Source organism: Desmodus rotundus, chromosome 5 (genome assembly GCF_022682495.2).
Source record: "Desmodus rotundus isolate HL8 chromosome 5, HLdesRot8A.1, whole genome shotgun sequence".
Lineage (NCBI taxonomy): Eukaryota > Metazoa > Chordata > Mammalia > Chiroptera > Phyllostomidae > Desmodus > Desmodus rotundus.
The window spans coordinates 70,177,720-70,202,018 of record NC_071391.1 but is presented as its reverse complement, the minus strand read 5'-3'; the positions used below and the strand labels follow the sequence as shown (position 1 = coordinate 70,202,018).

Here is a 24,299-nt window from a genome sequence, read left to right as displayed (position 1 = left end):
CCAAACATTCAATCGCAGGTCATTTGATTATACTACCCATTTCTCTCCTTGTTGAAGCCATCTACCAATCTAAGTCATTCTTCCTCATTCTTTGAAGAATTAACTTCAGGCTCACCATCTTTCTAAAATGAATACAATTGCCATCATTCTGAATGATTTCAATATCCATATAAATGAGCACCTAACACCCTAGCCTCTCAGCTCCTCAACCTCCTCCGCTCCAAAGATCATGTCCTCCCCTCTACCTCAGATCATGATCATCCCCTTAACCCTGACGTTACCAACTGTAAATCCTCCTTAATCTCAATTTCAAACATTCTGCTGGCTGACCACCAGCTCATTCTCTCTAGTACACCAGCCAACATCTTATCTGTCCCATGAAGACCTCCATTGTTCCTACCACCTTTCACTGGTAGGAACATGTCATGTCCTCACTTCTCTTTCCATAACTTGTTACGTTCCATAGCCTGTTACCACAATAACTCCCTTGCTCGCTTCACAGTACTTACCTGGCAACACCCAAATGCTAGTTGAAGCCAACTCTCTGCCTACTCCAGACCTGCACCCACACCGTTGAATAGTCTTGAGAAAAATAATACAGCCATCTGGCCTGGACTTACTTTTAATTTTTAGCACTTACCCCAACTAAGCCTGTAATACTTCTCGGTAATCACACATTCCCCTTTCCATTTACCTTCATTTTTCTAGACAAGTATTCCAGATTGTTTTTTCTTCTCTTAACCTCTACCGCCATCTCCATCTTGGATTTTAGTAGATAATCTAGATTACTATTTCACTGAAAAATATAGAAGGAATCAAAGATCTTCTACAAGTTCCCCCAACTACAAGCTATGCGCACCTGTGCATGTACACTCTGCCTTCCTTTCTCTTACTGGGGAGAATTCATACATACTCCCATCGAAAGCCAGCACCTCCACTAAACTTCATCTCCTCTCAAATACACAAGAAAATCTCTCTAGAATTCCTTCCCTCTGGTTCTTCATCATAAAATTTTTCCTCTCTACTCAATCAATCATTCCAACCAATACAGAAATATGCTATTATCTCTCTTTATTTAACCCCTCCAAATACCACTTTTCTTGGAGATTATTTATAGAAAAAGTCTTGAAAGAGAGGTTTATGCTCACTGCTTCCAATTCCTCCCCTTTCACTCTCTCTTGAACCCACTTCCATCAAGCCAGCAAAAATGCTTTTGTCAAGGTTATCAAGAACCTCTACTTTGCCAAACTCAATTGTCAATACTTAGTCCTCATCTATGAGCAGCATTTGACATAGTTGATCCTTCTTCTTTGAAACACTTTCTACACTTGGATTCCAAAACACTTACGGCTACCTCACAAGTCACTACACACTCTTTCTCTCAGGTCTCCTGTAATGATTGCTTTTTACCTTCCTGCCTCTAACACTGGAGTACCCCTTAACAGTCCTTGAACCTTTAATCTTCATTATGAACACCTCCCCTCTTTAATAACCCAGGCATACGGCTTAAACATCTTTAACCTACCAAACCCAAATTTATAGTCCCAGACTTCTCTCTTGAATTCCAGATCTCAATAACTTGTTTATTTAACACCTCTTTTGGATGTCATGTGCCCAAAAACGAACTCCTGCTCTTCTTCCTGAAACTAGCTCTAGCATGTTAGTAAGTGGTAATTCTATCCTTCTCAACTTTCTTCATCCAAAATCCTGGGAGTCATCTTTGCAGTTTCTTATTACACGACACGTTTAATCAGTCAGGAAAGCCTGCTGGATGCACCTGCAAAATATGTCCAGTATCCAATTTCTACCTCTTCAGCCACTGCTATCATCTCCCTCCTGATGATTCGAATTACCTATATACCAGTCTCCAAGCTTCTGCATCCCAGTCTGTTCTTAACACAGCAATTAGAGTGATCCTTTTGGAACATCTGACATAGTCAATCCTCTGCAAAAAACCTGAGGCTACCTTCCCATCTCACTCAGAATAAAAGCCAAAGTCCTTAAAATGGCCTAAAAGGCCTTTCACAATCTGTCCCCACCCTTCGCTCCCTGATCTCATCTTCTCCTATCCTCTCTTTTGTCCCCTTGAGCCACAGAGGACTCTGCTGTTCCTCAAACACACAAGTTCTCACCTCGAGACTATCTTTTATATATCTTTTATAGTATAAAAGACTATCTTTTATACATCTTTTATAGTATAAAAGACTATCTTTTATACTACCTATAATTAATCTATCTATAATTCTCATATCACAAATATTCCCGCTTTACCTTCACTTCATTCAGCTTTTTTGCTGAAATGTTGCCTTCTTGGTAAGATCTTCCCTAGTCTTTTATTTAAAATTGCAAACCACTCTAAAGTCACCCATTCCTTTTCTAATCCCTTCTTCCTTCGTTTTCTCTAGAATACTTGTACCATCTGACATACTTTCTGTTTTACTTATTTTTTGACTCCTCCATTTAGTTAATACTTACTGAGTATGTACCTTATACCAGGAGCAGTTCACATACTTACAAAGATTAAATGAAATAATGAGTGCATAGAGTTTATTATCTGACAAACAGAAACACCAACACAATGTAAACAACTCTAACAATCTAATCCTTAAAGGAGTTAAGTCATCCATAATCAGACAATCTCTGCCAGAGAAAGTTCAATACGATTTATTTAAAACAAGACGAGTAAACAAAATAATCTCTGGAAAAGGAAACTTCATCTCTCCTCTCTAGCAAACAGCTCTAATTATTAAATCATTGTTGAAAACACAGATCCTTTGTTTTCATACTAAATACTGTGTACTATTTTTTTTTCATGACCAAAATGGACATCTACAATTAAGTGTTAACATGGACACTATAAATGTAATCCTACTAAAAACCATCTTCACAATGATGCAAGGGACACTTGGGCAAACGCTAACACACAGATAAACTACTCTCCCACTCCAACCAGGACATGTAAATTTAAGGTAGGAGAAGAGAAAGAAAATTAGGTCTCACGAATCATGGAAAGTCATTTAGCCTCTCAGAGCCTCAATTTCACATTACAAAGTGAGGATAAAAATACTTGCTTTCCTTATCTCATTTGGTAGTTATAAAAAACCAAGTGAAAATGCTGTCTACACTGTAAGATTCTTTTATATATAAATACCACTGTTTAAAAAAAAACAGGGGGGGAAGAGGGGAAGGAGGCAGCATCCTCCAATTAATAATGTGATAAATTTGGAAAATGAAGTTACTGCTAAAATGTGTAGGACTTATGTTTAAAGCAAAAAAACAATATGTATGGGGCTAACGAACAGGGCGTCTCCTCAGGAAGACTTTCCAGATCAGCATCATTCCTCCCAGATGGGTCCCTGGGTACACGTCCCCCTCAGCACCTTAGTGTTTGACTCCTCGCAATTGTTTCCTGGTTCTTTGCTAGTGTTTTCAAGCAAGTCTATGTGTTCTAGTTTGATGAAATGGACAAAGTCAGTAAATATTTACCAATAAAACTTCTCAAATAAAAATCAGAACTCTTTAGAGATTAGTACTTACAACACATTCATTATATTAACAGCAATAAAATAGTAGGCCAGATCTATTTACACTAAAATAAAGGGATAACTGATTTATAGGTAAAAACACTGAATAAAGAAATATTTGTGATTATCAACTCCATAATTACAAAGAAAAAAAAGACTTGTGGCAAAGTCACAAAAGTCACATAATCTCATTTTTGACAAAAGCCAAAACTGGATAAAATTTGGCCACACTAATGAAAAGATGACATACAAGGATTCGCAGTTTCATGGTCCAAATACACTTCTTCAAATGGTTCTTAAGTTTCACAGATTTCAAACAATAAAGATTTTTAAATTTGTATTCAAATAAAACTATAGTCTTCCCATAATTTCTGCTTTAATCACTAAATGCTACCTCCCCCTAAACCTCTGTTCCCTGTCACCAAAATTTTTTTAAAATTTTTCCCAATATATGCTTGGTTGAAAAACACAGCTACAATTCCAAACTAAGCAATCATTATCCATATATTTTTTTTTTAATTGACAGGCTACAAAAAAGAGTCATCTTCTAAATCCAAGGCCCTTTATCCTGAATGGTCACCGAAATGGAGCAGGAAGTGTTGAGGAAGTGAGGGCTTTGTGAATGATGGCATTCAATGAGATCAATTCTGTGACGATATTCAAGTCATAAGGAAGACTTGAGGAATGAAACTGTTATACCAGATGGTCTCAAAGTTCAAAGCTAAGACTGTATGGTTCAGAGCACATAAATAAAATTCTAGTATCACAAATGAATTGAAGACTTATAGTTCTAAATATTGTAAATATTTGCTATACTGCTTTTATAATTTTTAATATCTTTTGCATCTCTTGAGTCAAAATGCCTCCTACTTTTCCCCTCCCACACATTTAAACAAATAAACTATTGTCCCATTTGAAAATGTGATTCAAAGACTTATGTCTCAGGATCATTTCTTAGCTATCCACAGAAACCTTCCCCACATAAAGGCCCTCGCACATCTGCAACATGAAATTTTGTTCTCGTTTTTACTTAGTGTTGGGTAACTTTCTATCCAAACCTTTAACCAGAGTTGTTATTAAGAAATAAAATTATAACATGATTCCCTTCTGTTCCTTTAAATTCTTAAATGGAGATTTAAAAAAAACAACAACAACAAAAAAACCCCACTAACAAGGTTCAAATATCTAAGCCATAAATACACAGGAAATTCCCAGGCCCTGGATAACCTTAAGTAATTAATAAGAATAATGGAGAGTTAAGTGTACTTTGAAACAAAAACTATCATAATTCTTCAAGACTAGGCAAAACGTAATTCCTGCCCTCAGAGCATTAATATCTTTATTCATTTTGGTCAAGTGTGCTATGTCAAAAAAATTATAAACACACATTTTAGAAATTAATGAACTTGTTATAGAGATATTTTCTCAAAAGCAATAAAACTGATCAAAATATAATTAGCACTATGGAATACCCTTGTTAATAATATCAATTATTCTTTGTATTTATACTTATTCATATAAGTAGGCTCCTCTTACGGTAAAACTGAAATTACATTCTAATGTACTACATTTTTATTATCAACTCTTCAGAAGAACAGTTAAAGTATATGAGCATGCAAACAATTTATAATCAGAAATGCATTTATCCAAATTTGCAGAGCCATGGCCCCTGCAAAGGGGATGGCAGTCTCACTAGAATTCCCCTTTCTTTAACCAATTTTTCATTCTACCCCAAACTATATTATTCTCTTTATTCCTAATTTAACCGAATCGAGTCAATATTATTTAAATGGTACCTTCTGGTTCCACACAATAACCAAAGGAACAAACATATGCACACTTACATATGAAAGAACAGAACTTAGGTTGGCAGTATGAAAGGTGTAATATGGGCCACCACTAGTCATGCTGTTTTTAAACAGTCCTGCTACTACTGTCTTGGCCAGAGTGGCAGTTTTCTTTCTACCACAAGATCAAAACAGAAACCCCATCATCTACTCGTCATTCCCGCACATTTCCTGGCCCGCTGTTATTACAGCAGCATGTCCTCTTCCTTGGCTCACTATTAAGTACGATGTTCCACCCTTTTGGTCTCAAACGTTCTATTTCAAAGTGTAAAATTTAGATGAACAGTTATACAAACAAATTATTGGTAAGGAGATAGAAATTACTGCTTTTCAAAATAGTATCATTAAGTATTTTTCTTTGAGTTGGGAGATTTATTTTATCACTATTTTTTTTAGTTATACTTACTCCTGCTCTGGCCAGTGTGGTTTAGCTGGTCGGAGTGTCATCCCGCACACCAATAGGCTGCAGACTCAATACCTGGTCAGGGCACGTGCCTAGATTGCAGGTTTGATTGCTAGTCGGGGCACGTATGGGAGGCAACCAATCAATGTTTCTCTCATAAATGTATCTGTTTCTCTCTCTCTCTCACTCTCTCAAATGAATATTTAAAAAAAAAAGAAAATTATGTCTTAATAAATGAATTTGTGTAATTATTAAGCAATATGTCTTGCCTCAATATTACTGAACTTAAAAAGGCATCCCTGTTAAAGCTGTAAAGGGAGAGAAATCTGTCTCTAGGCAGCATTGATCACCTCCAAATACTCCCACACCTCAAAGAACCTCTTAGATGTCTTGGAAGCATGGAGACTAAGAACCTCTACCTCCAACTAAAGGCCTCCTAGGCACCCTCCTTCCTGTTCTTCCCACTCTTCCCTTCCATTTGGGGAGCAAGAACTTCCTAAATCTCGTTTTTCATACTCTTTTACAGACATTTACTAATATCATCAATGTATTACATACTGGGAATAGAATTAAAAACTGACTCACTTTCTTCAAGGGACTTACAGTCTGAAGGTGCTGGGTATGTTAAGTATCTCTTAATAGTGCAGTGTGGGAACAATGGGATATAAAGGATGCAACAGAAACCCAGAACAGAACACAACCACAGAGCTGCTTCATGGCTGAAAATATGAGCTTTAGGGTCACAGAGACTTGGTTTCACCATTTAGCAAATAATAATTCAGGCAAGTTACTTAATCTAAGTTCTTTCTTATAAAATAAGAAAGACTGTGTAAGATACCTTGGAAGACCGGGAAAGGATCAAAAACATTGATACAAAGTGTTCAACAAATAGCACTGTGGAAATACAAGAGTACCCTCTTCAGAAGGGAAAACAAAATGAAATCAGAAATAAAGGTCTCCCTCTAAGGAGGAATCCACTAATTACATTTCTAAGGAAAGCACTTGGCCCTAAAAGTATTTTTCACTTAAAGCTGTATTGCAAAATGTCTTTATTTCACCAAGATAACTGAATGTACAAATTTCTTAACGTAAAAAAGAGTTTTAGTTAATGGATGAATCACAATACAAAGTACAAAAATCAGGAGTAAAAGTTTTAAAAAATATGTTACATATACAACCCCCCCCTTCATGCACATACATATACACATCCTATGTCGCTCTTGATATATCCACGCAGAGAACTGGCCCAAAGCTTCCATGACAAAACCGGTTCCATCACCAGCACTTTTCAATGACAGCATTATGAAAGCGTGGACCCTCTCTGGCCCTGCTCATTTCCTGGACGGTTAACGGAATCATCACTACTTTATTGTCAATCCCACCACCACTCATAGGGACTTCACAGCAATAAACAGAAAAAAAAAATCCAAACACTAACAGATGTCAAATATATTTACATTCCACTCCTCCCAATATATTTCAAAGTCTAATAAAAACAGTTCTAGTAAAAGTAAAAAAGTATTTTTGAAAATTAGAGATACAGATAAACATCAGCATTAGGCGCTCTTAATTCAAAGCAATCTGGAAACAAGTCTCACGTATTTCATGTCACAGGAAACAAATGCCTCCAGGGACTTGGGAGAGGTTGCATGTCCTTAATTCACGGTCATTACTGATCATAGTCATTACAATAAGATCGAAACCACTTGCCTTATTTAAACTGCTTCACTCCTACTGCCGATTTAACTTTTCATCAGCATTCCATGGAAGAAAAGGTTCTTTTTAAAATATATTCTCCGTAGGTAATGTTCTGATCACATACATAGCATGTTTGCTGAAGAACATTAAAGAATGTGTTCTATATTCTGACTATGAACAAGCTTTTCTAGGAATGCAAATTTTGCTCTCAATACTTACACAATGGACTACAGTGTCATAAGCCCTCTTCATGCACTATTAAGTCATTCTGCTGAAAATTTTATTTAAAAAAATAATAAAGGCCTGTAGTGTGTACAAAGCATTTGGGACACAAAAGACTTATTGTCAGACTATTTGCAGAATACCAAAAATAAAAAATACCTCCCTCAAACAAATTAATGTACAGCTTATACATATTTTTATAATGCTATCCCAGAACCCTGAATTTTTTAACTTAACCAATATGTAGTATAAAAGAGATGGCATAAATGATCTTATCATCATGGCATCTGATTGACAGACATGGGAAAGTACATTTTGTATTCTTCAGGGAAACAAAGGGGACTTGAGCTCTGGGACAGCTGGCGCATGTTGGCACTCAGTCTGGAAAACCCCAAGGTTCTGAGGTACACGTGATCTTGGGTGCAGTTTAATTTGCATTATTTTATTTTAATGCCCATCAATAATATTTCCTAAACTGAAAGTCAGGGTGTATTATCTGGTAATGCAATAATAGCAAGTCTGAAAAACCAGGTTGTATAAAAAATGGTATTTTTTTCTGCAGAGCATTGCTTCTTCAAAAAGATCTTATCTGGAAGTACAAATAAATAAAACAGGCAAAAGCCTAAGTAATACAGCCAAAATTAGTGTGTACGTAGGGGATCAGGTCAGAACTGGAGAGTAAGAGGGACCTTGGGTTCCAGCTCCTACCAATCCCAACACCCTCAGCAGTCCCTTAAAAGAGTTTATCAGAACTCCTTCAAAAATCTCTGACTCAAACTCAGACAAGAGCTAAAATAAAAACTTGTTTGGATTCATAAGTAGCCTAGAGGGGAAAAGTTATTTACGTATCCCTTTAACTGAGAAAATGTCATACTAAACTGAAAATTGGTCAGATCATTACAGCTGAAAGCACATTACTCTGAAGCTGCATTTCCTTGCAGAAACAAACACTTCCACCCCAAATGGAAATGTAAGGTCAGAAACACTACAAGAGGGGAGTTGACCTACTCAGTGAACACTTGCTCAACAAACACTTTTACCCAGACACAGAAAACACCTGGGGAATGTGTCTCAAGACACGGTATCTTGAGAGAAGGATTGTCCCAACTTTTGTATTCTTTTATCCTAAAATGAAAAAAATCCCAAAGAACAACAATGGAGACAGACTACTGTCTTTTAGGCTTAAATGTCTTGATAAATGACCTTGCGTGTAATTTTCTCATCCCATCATAAAAATCTAAATTCATTATTAAAATTAGAAAGTCACAAAGCCATTCTTCAAACTATCAGATATTTTTGTTTTTCCATACTCATTATTATTAATCAGTCACTCCCCTTTCAGTGTAATGAGATTTGTACCAACTTGAAATCATAAAAGTAAAGTTAACAGATACTTTGTTTTGTTTGTAGAAACTAAGTTAAAACATTCAGTAGGAAAAGGAGAGCATTCAATGTCTATTTCTCTTGCTAGCCTGGATAGGTTCAGTTAAAAATCTACACTACTGACATCCTTCAGTGATTTATCCCTCCGTAATTTTTAATATTGTTCCCTATTTACCAAATCAGTTGGTACAAATCATAAATAGTAAAAAGACACTATTTTCTTGCTTATTATTATTTTTGTCTTTTTTCACTATCTGTATAAGGATAAAGAAATATCTTTTTAAATATTATTTTAAAGTATTAATACTTAGTATGTCTTTTTACAAATGTCCAAAGTGTTCTCATATACATTATCTTCTATACATAATACCAACTCTGGAGCTAGACTCCCTGGTAATAAATTCTGGGTTCAATCCCTTGTGAGAGACCTTGAGGAAGTTAACCTCTCTGCGCTTCAGGTTCCTCATCTATAAAGTAGGATTCTGACAATTCTTATAACTCACAGGATTGTTAAAACAATTTAAATGAATTAATGTATGTAAAATACTTAAAACAGTGCCTACCACATGGTATGCACTTCAAAGCTGTTAACTTTTTAAACTATTGTTATCATCATCAACCATTATGTGTAGGTCTGATGACAACCCTACAAAGATAGGATAGCAGGTATCGGTTCACCCTTTTTCCAAATAAGGGAATCCGGCTGAGAGAAATCCAGTGACTAATCCAGGGTCAAAGTTAAGAAGTGGAATCGGAACTGAACTTACACAGTTCAGTACACTTCTACAGACCATAGTCACTACTCTTTTAAATATTGAAACACCCGAACCATCTTGGGTAGCACACACTGGTAACCATGCTAAGAATGACTTTTTATCCAAAAGATACCTGCACATCTTTTCTTTTTTGAGTAGCGAAATGAGTCTAACTTCTAAAGAGAAATATGCAATAAATAATCAGGTTGGCTGGACAAGATGAACCTATCATGAGTTTTCCAAAATCTACAATTTAAAATAGCAAAACATATGCCCCATACAACTTCCACATTATGATTTATGCCGGGCAGTGGAGGCAGCATGGCATTTAGAGTCCAAGTTCCAGTTCCGCTTTTTCAAGCGGGGGACATTGGACAATCATGTCACTTCTCTGTGCTTCATTTATTCATCTGTCAAATGAGGACCTACCTCACAAGGCTGTTATGAGAAATAACTGAGATGATGTAGGTTACACAGCTTTGTGACTATAAAAACTACACCAATGGTGGGGTGGAGGGATGGGGAGAAAAGGCATACAACTGTAATTGAATAACAATAAAAATTAAAAATAAATAAATAAAATAAATAAAAATAAAAACTACACCAAAATGTGTTAACATTACTATTAGCTACTTTGATTATATTGATAATACTGAACATTCATTTATTCATTCATCAATCATTTTTTCTTAGAATATTTCTGACAAAATTCTTCCAAAATAGAAGTATCATCTAGCATTTTGTGCAATTCCAGTATATTAAGTAACAATGTGGATTGGATTAGCACAGTGAAAGAATTTTAAGCAACCTGCAAAGTATCTATTCTAGTACCATGTGCTTAATGGAGACTCAGTAAAATCTGAGCCACCAAAAATAAGAGAACAAGCCAAGTGACAAGCATATGTATTTTTCTTCCTGGTTTTAAATTAAACAATAGTAAACATTTTCAATTAAATCACAAGGAAACTCAGTGGATGTATTACTATGATACTGGTAAATATAATATATTTGTGTGACACTACAGTTTTCAAAGCATTTCACACATATCACCATAGAAATACAATCAATGTCATTCTGGTTTTTTCTCAAGTGTATTTTAACATTCATAAAGCTTCCACTCTTAGGCAAGTCCCTTAACTACAGTTGTCCCAATATCAAAAATGAAGGAATTAGAATGCATAATAGACAAGGTCTTTTTAGAGTTATTATATTTATGATTTTGAATCTGTGATTACAGAAAAAGCACAAAAAACATTTAATAGAAAGAATTTGTAATTACAAAATATAATAAATTTGTCAGAAAAGAATGATTTTAAAATGTCACTTTTTAAAATCTTACAATTAACACAGACCCAAAATATCCAAAAAATTGGGTAATTGCATTTTATAATTAAACTTATAATTTCAGTAGTGAATTTCAGAATTACAGAGTATTTTAAATAAAATTGGATAACTGTGTTTAGTAATACAAGGTTACAATTCAATAACTATCAATATATAATACACAATACAATATAAAATATACACAACACCAAAATTAATTCACACTCTTATAGTTCATAAAATATTTAAATATTTTAGTCCCTCAGAGATACTGTGAACACAAACCACAACAATGTAGTACTAAAAATATAAAATAACTTCAATTATTTAATGTCTCTGGCTTGGTACATAAAGCATCAGATTCTGAACCAAGCAAATAAAACCATTCTTAATAGTGTCTAATAGAATCCAAAGAGAAAAACAAAGTTTTTTCATACTACTTATGTTCATATGTTTTCATACTACATACTGTTCATACTACAATTTGCCAAGCACCTATGCTTGGCAAAGCACTGTGCTAGCTACTACCATCATTCAAAAATGAAACCAGAGCCCTCCTTTTCAAAAGCATGAAACGTAAAGGTCAAGTAGGAATAGTGCAATGGGGAAAAAAAGAAAAAGTGTTTTTCCTCTCCCTGGACTACTAGGGTTTTTCCACTCAATGATTTCAAAATCAAAATCAGTCACATAACTGACTACAGATGAAGAGATAGCCATGTTTTTCACGCACATAACCAATGTGCTTTTAGGTTTTTCTTTAGGAACACTGATGGATTAGTTACAATTTTATGTATATACAGTGAAGCTGTCAGGCCCAACAAAATTCACTATGTGAGCCAGTGAAACCTAGCACTGGAAGTCAGGAGAGCACTCAATAGCTCTGTCACTTCGGAGGAGACAATACCAGCCTTTCCTGGACTTCTATCTACTGGACCTTTGGGTTAGTTATTAAATTTCCCCAGGTCTGTTCTCTTATCTACAAATTTACAGAGTTGGACTAGAATCCCGAAGTATCTGGATTGGTGGTTTCCCCTGTAAGTGAGGATTTTGGGGCCCACTTCCAGTGATTCAGAATGTCTGGGCTGGAATCTAGGCAGCTACATGTTCACCAAGCACCACAGGTGAGTGAAATATGCAGGTGATCTTCAGCTGCACTAGAGGACAAGTCCTAGTCACAGTAAATAATCTCTTATGCCCCTAACTGTATAAAAAAAGATGACATAATTTGTTTCAGTGTCCAAGTCTTAGGAATTCTGGATCTAGCAGACTGTGCAGAACACAGTAGATGCTAAACAAATATTTACAGAGAGGAAGCAGGGAGGGAGGGAGGGAGGAAGGGAGTGAATAAAGAAAGGGAAGGAAGGGAGGAGGCCAGCTTGCTAACTGGTCATATTTTTGGCTAAGAAACATACAAAACGGTAGTAAAATAAAAGTTGGGTAAAACATACATCAGCAGCTGAAAAGCAAAGACTTCAGTCTCTACACACATACATTTTTTTACACACACACAATTTTAAATAGCATGAGCCCCTGTCAAAGAGCAAAGAAGGAAAAGGAAAAAAACAGTACATGGAAGCCAAAGAATTCTATGGAAAATTACTGATGACTAAAATTTAGTCACAGTTTTGCCCGGGTGGAAGAGAATACAAGACTTTAAGAACTGGGACTTGGAATTGGGACTAAAATTTGTAGTTACTGGTTATTAATATGCAAAAATTTCATTTGGGATAATATATGGATTCCAGAAATATTGTTGGCAATATTAACTTTTGTCCATTTTTAATTCTCATTTTCCCATTCACTTACATTATAATTTTTGAGATGTTTTATCTTCACTTCTGATGATCTTCAAATGTCAATGGCTCTTAACACATTAACTGTAAACAAACACAAAGGAACTTAGGGGAATTCAGATATTTAAGGAACCCTACAATAAAATATTCTAAATTACTCTGAAAATCCTGTGGAGGAGGGAGTAGAAGGAAACTTTGGCATGTGTTTACCTGCTTCACAATTTACCTGATGGTTAATATAAAACTCTTCTTTTGAATGGTAATGATACTATCTTCTTAATCACCAAGCAGAGAAAACAAAATCAACCTATTTTCTGTGCGAATAAAACATTCAAAACTAGAGAAAATTCTATCCAAATATGGACACTCTTGAACTCACTAACACACTGTGCACCTTATCCTTCTCCTCCTCAGCAGTGCAGCGGTCAAGGAAACTGGCTTTAAGGAAACTGGCTTCTCTGTCACTCTGACCCGATTAACCTGCCCTGGATGGCCCTCTAACTACCAAGCATTGGCCTGGACCTGCGCACCAGGTCTTCAGGTTCTCTATAGCACACAGAGCCTGGAGTTAAACAGATTTGGAGTCAAACATCAAACTGCTCACCCTAATCTCCAGTTTTCTCATCTGTAAAATGGAGACAACAATACTGTTTATTTTATATAATTATAATGATTATATGAGAAAATATATATTAAGGGATTTAGCACTATGCCCAGCACACAGCAAGCTCTCAATAAATGTTAAGTGCTATCACTTATATTATTAACGTTAATAATATTAATTTATTACTACAACAATTATCTACTCCTTGAAAAGCAACACTTATCTCAGGTGTTTATATTTTTAGGTACTGCCTTTGGTTATAACTGAGGACTATTATCCAATACCAGTAACAGAGGACATGTTTATGATAAAAAAAATATTATTTTTGAACTATACTGAGCATCTTGGCTCAGCTCAAGAAAATTAGGGCTTGTAATCATTAGCCCATCATCAGCCAAAGTTATTATCCCTTTTGCTAATGTACAACCACAAAGCAAAGTCCTACTTGGACAACTGCTCACTTGCAGTCATCAGTAACTGGCAACTCTGTTAACGAAGGAGAGTATGTACTTTTGACTCATGTCTATTAAACCCTCTGAGCCAATGAAAAATGCTGTATCAATTCAAAGGAGATTTCTCTACCCTCTTCTACTCACTCTCAAATGTTAAACTCCTCCTGTATGACATTACATGCTTCAAATATCAATATTTATATTAGGTGACAGAAAAATGCATAAAACATTTATTTCTCTGAATTTTCAATCAAATTTTTAGATCAAAGATATAAAAACAAACATGAAATATTGACAAAAGCAGTCATAAAATAACATGGTCCAAATTGACCAGCTTCATTTCCCTTATGGAAAGCAAATCTTTAGAACTGAAATGAGAGAAAATACCTACGTAGAACCTGAGGCAATATTCCGGGGCAAAATAAAGCAAATGGATACATGGCTTGGAAATGAACACAACACATCAAACTGCTGGGGCGTGAGCAGTGGAGAATATCATCCTCACCACCACCACTACTTTACCATGCAATTCCTCGAGCTCAAGTGAAATAAATGAAACAGCACAGTTATTCATTCTTCATGTGCTTTCTGCTTGCCTTTCACTTAGTGATCTAGCAATTATTAAATATGTCCCTTTTACTTTTTGGTACTAGATTAGGATCATAAAAATCTGGCCCATGAAAATACACAAAAAAAGGTAGAAAGTTAAAAAACTCAAGAGTATTCATTCCAAACTGCAGTTCTCTTTTTTGGTCTGCTACAATATATCGCCTCTCTCTTTCAGTGTATTTTCTATTTTGGTCATTGTATTTGCAAATCCAAGAATGTCTCTGACATAAGTGTTGCAGACTTTAACTGGAAAATGCCTTCCCTGCTTTAAAATGATTCCCTTGGGATACCATGGAAGAACCTGCTGATTGTCTCCAATACCCAGTCTCTCCTACTCCTTGGAGACAGAACGTCCAACTCTTAGCGCAGCACAAGGCCTCCCAGGAGATACTATGTATCTCATCCTCCCTTGTGGCTAGGTAGGGCCATGGGACCATGTTCTGGCCAACTATATATAAGTTTAAAAAGACTATGTGTAACTTCAAAAAAGTATCCTTTCAAGAGAGAGAACATGCCTTTCTTTTTCCCTTTCCCCTTCCTTTTGACTAGGATGAAGATAGAGCTCCAACAGCAATTTTGGTTCCTGAAATAATAGTCAAGTTAGAAAGAATCTGTGTCCTTGATACTCCAGATTCACTATATCAGAACTACATTGACTATCTTTGGGCTTCTTTTTTAATCCTCATCCAAGAATATTTTTTCATTGCTCTTTAGAGAGAAAGGTAGGGAGAGAGAGAAATATCGATGCCAGAGAGAAACATCGACTGGTTGCCTCCCATATACACCCAGACCCGGGATTGTAAGTGCCCAGACTGGGGACTGAACCTGCACAGTAGGTATGTGCCCCAACTGGTAATCGAACCCACAACACTTCAGTTACAGGAAGATGATCCAACCAACTGAGCCACATCAGCCAGGGGGACTATCTTTGGGCTTTTATGTGTGTGTGTGTGTGGTGGGGGGAGGGTGTGCGTGTGTGGATTGTCTCTATTTTAAGCCACAGTTAGTTTGGATTTTCTGTTATACTCTGCTAAACTTAAACCCTAACTAAAAAAAAAAAAAAAAAAAAAGGAATGAGTTTTCTAAGTATCAGTATTTAGATTTTTTTAAGCCTACAGATTAAAACATATTTTAAAAGTTAATTTTTATTATATTGAAAACATAGATTGGCCCTTATTTCATCTAAACTAAAAACTACTTAATGATCCTAAGAGTTAATCACATCCAGTAAGAGTTTTGAAAGAATGAAATTTCATCAGCAATTACTGCCATGGGTACTATGTACTTGAGCAGGGGAAGAATTATAAAGCTTGCTCATTAGTGGTCTATAGCGATGACAATGTTGATACATATATAGAAACACATTAAAAGGGATGAACACAATTAGTTTTGTGTAATAAAGTTACAGGAAAGGGAATTGAGGTTATTATTTTCATTAAAAGGACATCTCCTCTAGTCCCTTTAATTTTAATAACCTTATACCAATCATTTCTTTTTTTATAGTTCCATTTTTAACCTGACTTCCTGTGGAAGCCAGGCTTACAAAATCACTCCCAATCTTGACTATAACCCCTCTATAGTTTTTAATCCATGTAAAGCATACAGTAGGTACAAAGTGCTTTACCTATTCAAAACTAATTACCTTACAAGGAGAAAATATTCTATACTAAAATCCACTGGTCACTGCTGAATCACATGCCATCTTTGGTCGGGAAGATTCTGAATACAATAGCATTAACCTAGCAGCTTTCCAAAACAAATTACTGCTTTCTGGACATCTGTATCTGGGTTATTATCTTCCCTTGGGCATAATTCAGGTTTTATTGGTTCAGGTGATGTCCTGAATCACCTCTTTATAACACATTTTTTAAATGTATGCTACCATTAATGTAGCTCATCAAGGATCTATTTTTAAGAGAAAGCCTAAGATGTGTATTCTTGATTGTGTTACTCATGGTGGAGCAAGAAAAGACCTGGGGAAATGTCCTAACAGTTAGATACAATAAATCCATGAGATGACTTACTTTCTACTACTTCAGTTAATATTTTACAAAAATGATCTCAAGTAATAGGCTTATGTATAGTAGGTAGCTGTAACACAGATCATCACTTAGGACTATTTCAACTAATACTGATGCAGTTACTGGCAACAACTAGTAAAAGTATGAAGGCAGTGGTTCTCAAACATCTCCATGCATCAGTATCACCTAGAGGATTTGCTAAAGCACCAACTGTGGGCTCAATCCCCAGAGTTTTTCATTCACTTAGATATTAGGTGGGACCAGGGAACCTACATTTTTAACAAATTTCCAAGAGTTACTGATGCTACTGGTCTAGGCACTATGGATCTACATTACTAGAGGACTACTCGTGATAGCACAAGGAGGAAAGAAGAAAACATATATGCATCCCAATCTTAGCTTTGCCATTATCATATACTTTTGATTAGTATTAGAATTAATCTTTTAAAATATGCTTTCAGAAAATCTACACAATAATTACTAATTAGTTCACAGTAATTTTGGATCTTATCTTACAGGATTTTTAAGGTTTTTTGGAGTCCCAGCATGATGAAATCCAAAATAAGTAATTTTTAGGCTATCGATATTTGCAATGTCAGATGCAAAGTGCTAATAATAAGGCCAAAGTTGGCAGTTCAACCTGTTAGCTTCACTTTGCTCTATAGCTATAGTTTCTACAATGAATCCCGGCCAGCTGCCTCAGAAGACATGCCAAGAGTTACAAAGGAAATGTAAGAATGTATGATTGGACACAAATCCATCATCACTACTGGAAAAACAACCCCCAAGCACATTTCCTACCGACATATCTATCAATGTCCTTGAAGATGAAAGTAAAGATGAGACTTTGCTACAAAATGTGTTTTAGAAGTCTTAAAAACTCTTCTACCTCTTTAGTTTATAAGCACCATCAAAGTTCATGGAAACAGAAATCCAGGGTTTCCTGTTTTCAAATGGTGACAATTTCAAGGAAGACATGCCATTTAAAAATGTAAACAGTTGTACACTACATTTTCAGTATATTATGGGTATCTCCCCTTTGATTTGTTTTAATCTAAGTTAAATGTAAGTATGGGATATTCAAAGTGATAACGAATTTATAAACTAAAAATCAACTGATAAACCAAAATAATCTGAAACAAACCAGTGGAGCCAGAATAATTACAGCATGAGACTACATAAAGGATTAAAGAAAAATACACGTTAAACAAAACCACTTACGAGAAGAGTCAGGAAGAGAACAAAGTGATCAAGAATAGCTGATGGAAAAGCAGGTAGGCTAAGACAACATAGTATCATGAAGATACGTAGGACCAAACATAGGAAACATAATGCAGTAAATAAAATCAGCTCAGGGTGTCAAGAAGCTTCATGCAAGAATAACTTCAGCTTGAACCTGAAGTTGTGAGATTATAGGCAAAGTTCAACAGAAGAGAACCCTTTTTAATCCTTTGAGTGGAAACAACAAATAAGACCAGTGGTGAACATTTAGTCACCACTTCTTTATTCAAATGTTCCCTGGGCACATACCTGGCACTAGACAGATATGGCTGACCTTGAAGAATATGGGAGTTGGGGTACTGACCCTCAGGCTGTTGAAAATCCCAAAGTATAACTTTTGACTCCCCCAAAACTTAGCTGTCCATTAGTATCTGCATGGGATTGGTTCTAGGAACCCCCATAGATACCAAAATTTACGGATACATTAAGTTCCCTATACAACTTGGTGTAGATCAATGCACACACCGGCCCTCCGCATCCATGAACTCCCAACTATGATCGAAACACTACAGGTATTTATTGAAAGAAAATCCCCATGTGGATCCCCAAAGTGCACTGGCGCAGTTCAAACCCGTGTTGTTCAAGGGTCCACTGTACTGGCATTTGATTATGCACAGTGAAAAGTAAAGAAACACACTCAAGCAGTACATTTATAGCAGTGGACAAACTGAAAATAGAAAACCAGACTAAGGCAGAACAGGACCAACATAGTTTTCAATTTTGCTGTATAACTCATACAAGTCTGAGGCTCTCCTAGATAGCTATAATATACAGCCTACAGTATTGTTTTATCTATATCTTGTATAAGGCACATATTTATGTCAAGAATCAGAGCAAGACCAATAAGCATAAAATTATAGAAAACGGATTATCATTGTGCTGAAGTGAATTTTTTCCACAACTCTGTGGGTTTGAACATGTAGAAGAATGGGCAAGATGACATACAAGAGCTGCTGCACAGCTCACTGTAGCAGGGCAACACCAGGCAGGGCTCACCAAAGAAAATTACTTTAAGAATGCTAATTAGGAAACTGCTATCTGGATATCATATAAAGAATCAAAGGATGAAAAGTATAGCATAGGGAGTATAGTCCAATAGTATTGTAATAACTACGTATGGTACCAGGTGGGCCCTAGACTTATCGGGGATCACTTTGCAAGTTATGTAAGTATCTAACCACTATGTGCTGTACCTGAAACTAATATAATATTGAATGTCAACTGTAAATGAAAAAAATTTTTTTTAAAGTCAAAAGAAAAAATGAAATTGCTCTTTTGTAACCAAAGGCATCAGGCCTATGACAACCTAGAAGGCAAAACTAGAAGGAATAACAAGTCTGAGATGAGTATGTGTATATATGTATATATATATGCCTGCGTGTGTGTATATGTATCAAGACTCAACATATGTTTACTATGAACTACAGATCCCACAAGAGCCAGTCATCCAACTTCAATGGAGTGTGTCATTCAAAATTGTTTTAAAAAGGGCAACCAGATGAGTTTGTGTATTGTTTTTCAGATTTATATACTTCCTGAAACACCTTACAAATTAACATATTTAAACATAACACGTATTTAAACTGAATCTAATAAAAGAAATTAGAGATAAGTATATTACCAACTTCAGTTACAAATCTGCTAAACTGAAGAGGATAATGCAGTTACATAGTTTCCATTTTCAAACAAATTGGAAGCACACATAATTTTTTGCATAATTTTCCTTGGAGCTAAACTCAGCAGAAATTTATGGCAACCTAGTATGTAAAAGTCAATCTATAACACATGAAACTGTATTATTAACCATATTTTGCAGGGGATATGAAAACAAATTCACAAGGTAATTTTCTAACAGAAAATTTGAAATAAAAAATTTCCTAATTGTATGAAACAGAAAGCATAAAAATAAACTACAACTTAAGGGCGACATTTCTGCAAAAGGCTGAGATAACATAGTTCAAACATCTATTTTTTGGTTAATCATAGGCTAACAAGTAAAAACAAGCTGGGTAGCCACTTAACATAGCTATTATAACCATGGTTGTCCGCCCTGCCTTTGTACTACAATCGCCTATGATTGTTAGCGTAGATTAAGTTTAAATATAAAGTTTCCAAAAAGTGTCTACAATGTAGCTATTCTTTACTGTTGGTAAAAGTGCCACCAAGAGTTATAATGATTCATGAACTAAAAGAGATAAAAGATTTACCTATAAAAGGATGAATTCCATACAGTAGACATTCAATAAATGTTATCTTTCTACCTTCAAAAGTGGAGGAACGAAAGCTGGCGCTGTCACATGGAAGTGAAGTGCCGTATTTATGTTTTTGTCCAGAGAGGATGATGCTACCGTGCTAGGCAAAATTCATTCAAAAAGTTCTTAAATTCTTCTGTAACATAATTTTTTATTAAGATATTAAAATAGATCTATAAACTCTTAATTACAGTTGCTGAGCTTTCTTTTATCTTTAGGAAATAAATGTGTTTAAGTGGCCCAATTAGGTACATTAATTTGTAATAATAACAAACATTAATTTAGTGTAATTTCAAAAACCTATTAACAAAGGTTATTTGTAAAGGAAATATTTGATAAGAATGCAGTCACCTTAGTAATTGACAATACATTCATAATTGATAACTAATTGATATGAATGACTAATGATTGATAAGAATACGTTCATCTTAGTATTATCAAGATAAAGAATGATAGAATTTTAGAATTCCAAGAAATCTTACAGATTTGCTAGATCAATCCCCTTATTTTAAAAGATGAGAAAACTTCATGCAGAAAAGTAAAATGATACATGCCAAATAGCTACCTAAAACAAGCAAGGATTTTAGAACCTGGGCCTCCTGACTTCCAGTACTTTCCTTTTTCTAAAAGACTGTGCTGCCTCCTGTAGTTTTAAATCCTCTGGCTTGGGTGAGGTTACTAGTTGTCTCACTGGTTTTCTTTACATTCTATTCTGAGCCATGGTTGTCATTTGTAACTTTCCCATAAAATTATAATTTTCCAATCCGTTTTCTGAACGATTGTACAGCAGAGTATGCAAATCTTCAGCTTTCTAAATTTCAGACTAGTGAACATTTTAGGTTTCATAAAATGCTTGAAGTGCGCAATGTACATAATCAAACACAAAGAAAAATTCTCTCCTGGATAGTTCAATCTACAAATTCAAAAATACATTTACTGAGCAACTCTGACATGCAAGGTCTTTATTAACTGCTGGGGATAAGCAGTTGAGCAAGTTATGGCCCTTGTGCTTGGTAGCTTATAACCTAGTAGAGAAGAAGACAATTAAACCAACAATTACATAGTACTGGTTAACAACTCTGAAAAAGGGAGACTGGTGCCCATAGGAAGGGAATCTAATTTAAAATGAAGGAATCAGCTCATAATTTCCCAATGAGGTCCAGAGTAGCAATAGGAAAAAAAAATGCCAGTATCACTCATATTTATCAGAGTCCAAAATGAATTAAGACAGACATAGCAACTTCAATTTACTCAGGGGAAAAAACTGTATGTGCACTATCTTTCCATGGAAAAGAACGATTTCATTGTGGCTATATAACAAATACAGATCTCCAGTTATTTCTTAATAAAATTTTAAATCACTATTTTAAAGAAACCAAAGAAAAAGCTTGCACCTAAAACCTGTCTGGTTGATATTCACAAGAACTCTCTCCAAAGCTGCATATTAAGTTCTCAAAATTACAGGGAGGAAAAAATCTCATTAGGTAGAAGAGAAATAACCCGGAGAGCCGGTAACCTAAGAAGAAAACTACCACTCACTATTCACTCAGAGATAAGAATTACTCAGATTTCTAGGTAATGACTTTCAGCTGGAAGATCTAGACAAGAGAAGCATAGGGGGCATTTTTATCTACCTTTTTAAGCAAAGTAGGGGGAAGGGTTCAGAGAGTAGGAAAAATCGTCCAAGATATATGGAAGTGAACTGACAGAAAAGGGAGGAAAGGGGTGGGCAAGAATTCAAAAACCAAAGCTATGAAGATGGATGGAAGAAAAGCTGGAGGGCAGTTTGGGAAACAGTAGTAAAGAAAAGGCAGGGAGGAAATGGGGCCAAGGGGAGGGGGTAGGGCTGTCCAAAAAAATGATTTGAGAGGAAATGAGCGATCAGAGAAAGGAGCTACCTCCACAGGGGATAAAGCTAAATCGGAATACAAAAGGTAGAGGGGGCGACAGGGAAGCAGTGAGTTTCAAGCTCCTTTTCCCCAGCCTCTAAGCCCCAGAGAGGGAGGAAGTGGCTCCCTCAAGTCCCAGGGAAGGAATTCCGGCGCAGCCCTGGAGAACCAGAGCCGGCCAGTTGGGACACCACCCAGCGGTTCCCGGACCCTCTCATCCCCCCACCCCTTGGACGCTGGGCGGGGCCCTGGGCGTCCGGGTTACCTGGACAGGGAGTCCACGCTGGGCGGCCGTGCCGCCGCCGGCTGGGTGTCGAGACTCTCGCAGCTCGAGCTCTTCTCCATGGCGCGGCGCGGGCAGCGGGACGGAAAGGCTGAAGCGACCTCCGCGGCAGCAGGGCGGGAGGAGCAGAGGGAGGAGTGCGCCCGCCAGGGGCCGCGGTCAGGCCAACGCCGGCCCGGGAGGGAGACCGGAAGCGGCCATGTTCCCCCAGACTGCACCGCGCCCGGGAGCTGCCGGGGAGCGGGAGGACCCTGCGGCGCCCCTCCGACGCCGGCGGGATGTGCTGCGGTGGCGGCGTCCCCTCGCGCTGCCTCTGGGCGAGGGAGGTGACGGCTCCTGGGGTGAGAGGGTCCCCCGAGGCTGCAGGGACGGAGAGTCTGTGGAAGGAGGGAAATTCTAGAAATAACAGAGGCTGAAGGGAATACTAGGGACAAGGGTGGCAAAAGAAAGGCAAGGATCTCAGGGGCGAGCGGAATTGAGACAAATGTGCAGGTCAAGAAAAGTGAGAAGACAGGGTCTAAAGGAACGTGGGCGAAAGGTAGGGTGGATGTTCAAGGCACGGAAAGGACCGGCGGGGGGGGGGGGGGCGGGCAGTGTTAGGAGGGAGGAAGAGAACGGGATAGGATAGGAGAGGTGAAATGGCAAAATATTCACCAGATCCGGGTCCGAGAATAATGATTAAATAATTTTTAAGTAATGATTAAAGGATGCTTTAGAGCCAGTCAGCCGTCACCTCAAAATCCTGCTTCTGCCAGATCCTTGCAGTGTAACCCTGGACATTGAACATAAACTTCGTTATCCGTAAAATAGGAAGAGTAATAGTTTCGCAGTTTACATGAGTTAGTGTATGTAAGATGCCTAAAACAATGCTTGGCACATAGTAAGCACTCGAGTATTAGCTGTTAGCAATACTACCCACTTCGTAAGGGTTGTTAAGATGGAATGGACTAATGTATATAAACAGTTTCTAACTCATAAACTTCAAACAGTGGTGGCCGCAGGAGGGGAAGATAGAGTCAGAGTGGCAGAGTGGTTGGTAAGGGAAGGGTGATGGGAAAGCGATGGACTAATGGGGGTGGGGTGGGGAGTGATAACGCTCATCTTCCAACCCCGGGCCAGCATTGTATTGAGAAAGGGCCCTAGACAAGAAGCTGAGAATTTCAGTTCTGCTCTGACTTGGAGTCTCCATGGTCTGCAAGGGTCTGAAGGGGAAAAGCGCTTTGGCATTAGTCCATTGTCACACAGATATGGAAGAGGAAATTCAGAGGGAACTGATAAGTAGGCAAAAAACCAAAAAAAAATCAGACACACGCTACTGGATGTGGTGGTGGTGGAGAGAGGGCAAACTTTTAGTCATCATTCCCTGCCCTCTCAAATTCCCCTGCAGAGCAGGAAGGGAGGGGAAGGGATGGGATTGTGATAAGAGAACAGGAACTGGGTGCAGAGGAAATGCTTCTGCCGGTAATTTTCTGTGTACAGAGGACACAGGAAGGACATGGAGAGGATACCACCATAAAGGAATTTTTCTGATTGAGGTTGAATCCCAGTCACCTCATGTATGGTGTAGGAAATGTGCAAAAATTATTTCTGTAAAAAATTAGACAATCATTTAAAAAGAAAACCCTTACTAGGATAAGTAGAATTATGTTGATTTAAACTAGATTAAATTTATACTGACAACTGAAGTTTTTTAAAAAAATCTTATAAAGACAGTGAAATAATAACTTGCAATTAAATTTCCCAAAGGAACAACCTAGCCAAGTTATGTTCATCATAAGTGAGAATACTCATTAAAATGAATTAATATGTGAGAAAGCACAAAAGGCTTAGCCTTTCTGTTCCCTTCTAAAGCTTGCCAAGGACAGGATGATAGCCAATGTTTTTTATTTCTGTAATTTTTAGAGACCTTAACTGTACTCCTCTAATAGGCAGAGAGAGTAAGTAGCCCAGAAACACATAA

General features: G+C 36.9%; 1 protein-coding gene across 4 annotated transcripts in view; it reads right to left on the bottom strand.

Annotated features, from left to right (window-relative positions):
- The window catches only part of MTMR2 (myotubularin related protein 2), a 104,318-nt gene extending 81,470 nt beyond the window's left edge, over positions 1-22,848 (bottom strand). For 2 of the 4 annotated variants that reach the window (XM_045183574.2, XM_045183573.2), the window contains exons 1-2: positions 22,322-22,848; positions 12,962-13,032 (exon numbers count right to left, since the gene is read on the bottom strand). Coding sequence is in view for 1 of the 4 variants with exons in the window: in XM_024574589.4 (XP_024430357.1) it covers positions 22,322-22,401 (80 nt within the window). In the remaining 3 variants the exon portion in view is untranslated. The remainder of the gene's footprint in view (positions 1-12,961; positions 13,033-22,321) is intronic. The other 2 variants (XM_053924278.2, XM_024574589.4) reach the window with 2 other exon arrangements.
- Between the last annotated feature and the right edge of the window lie 1,451 nt (positions 22,849-24,299).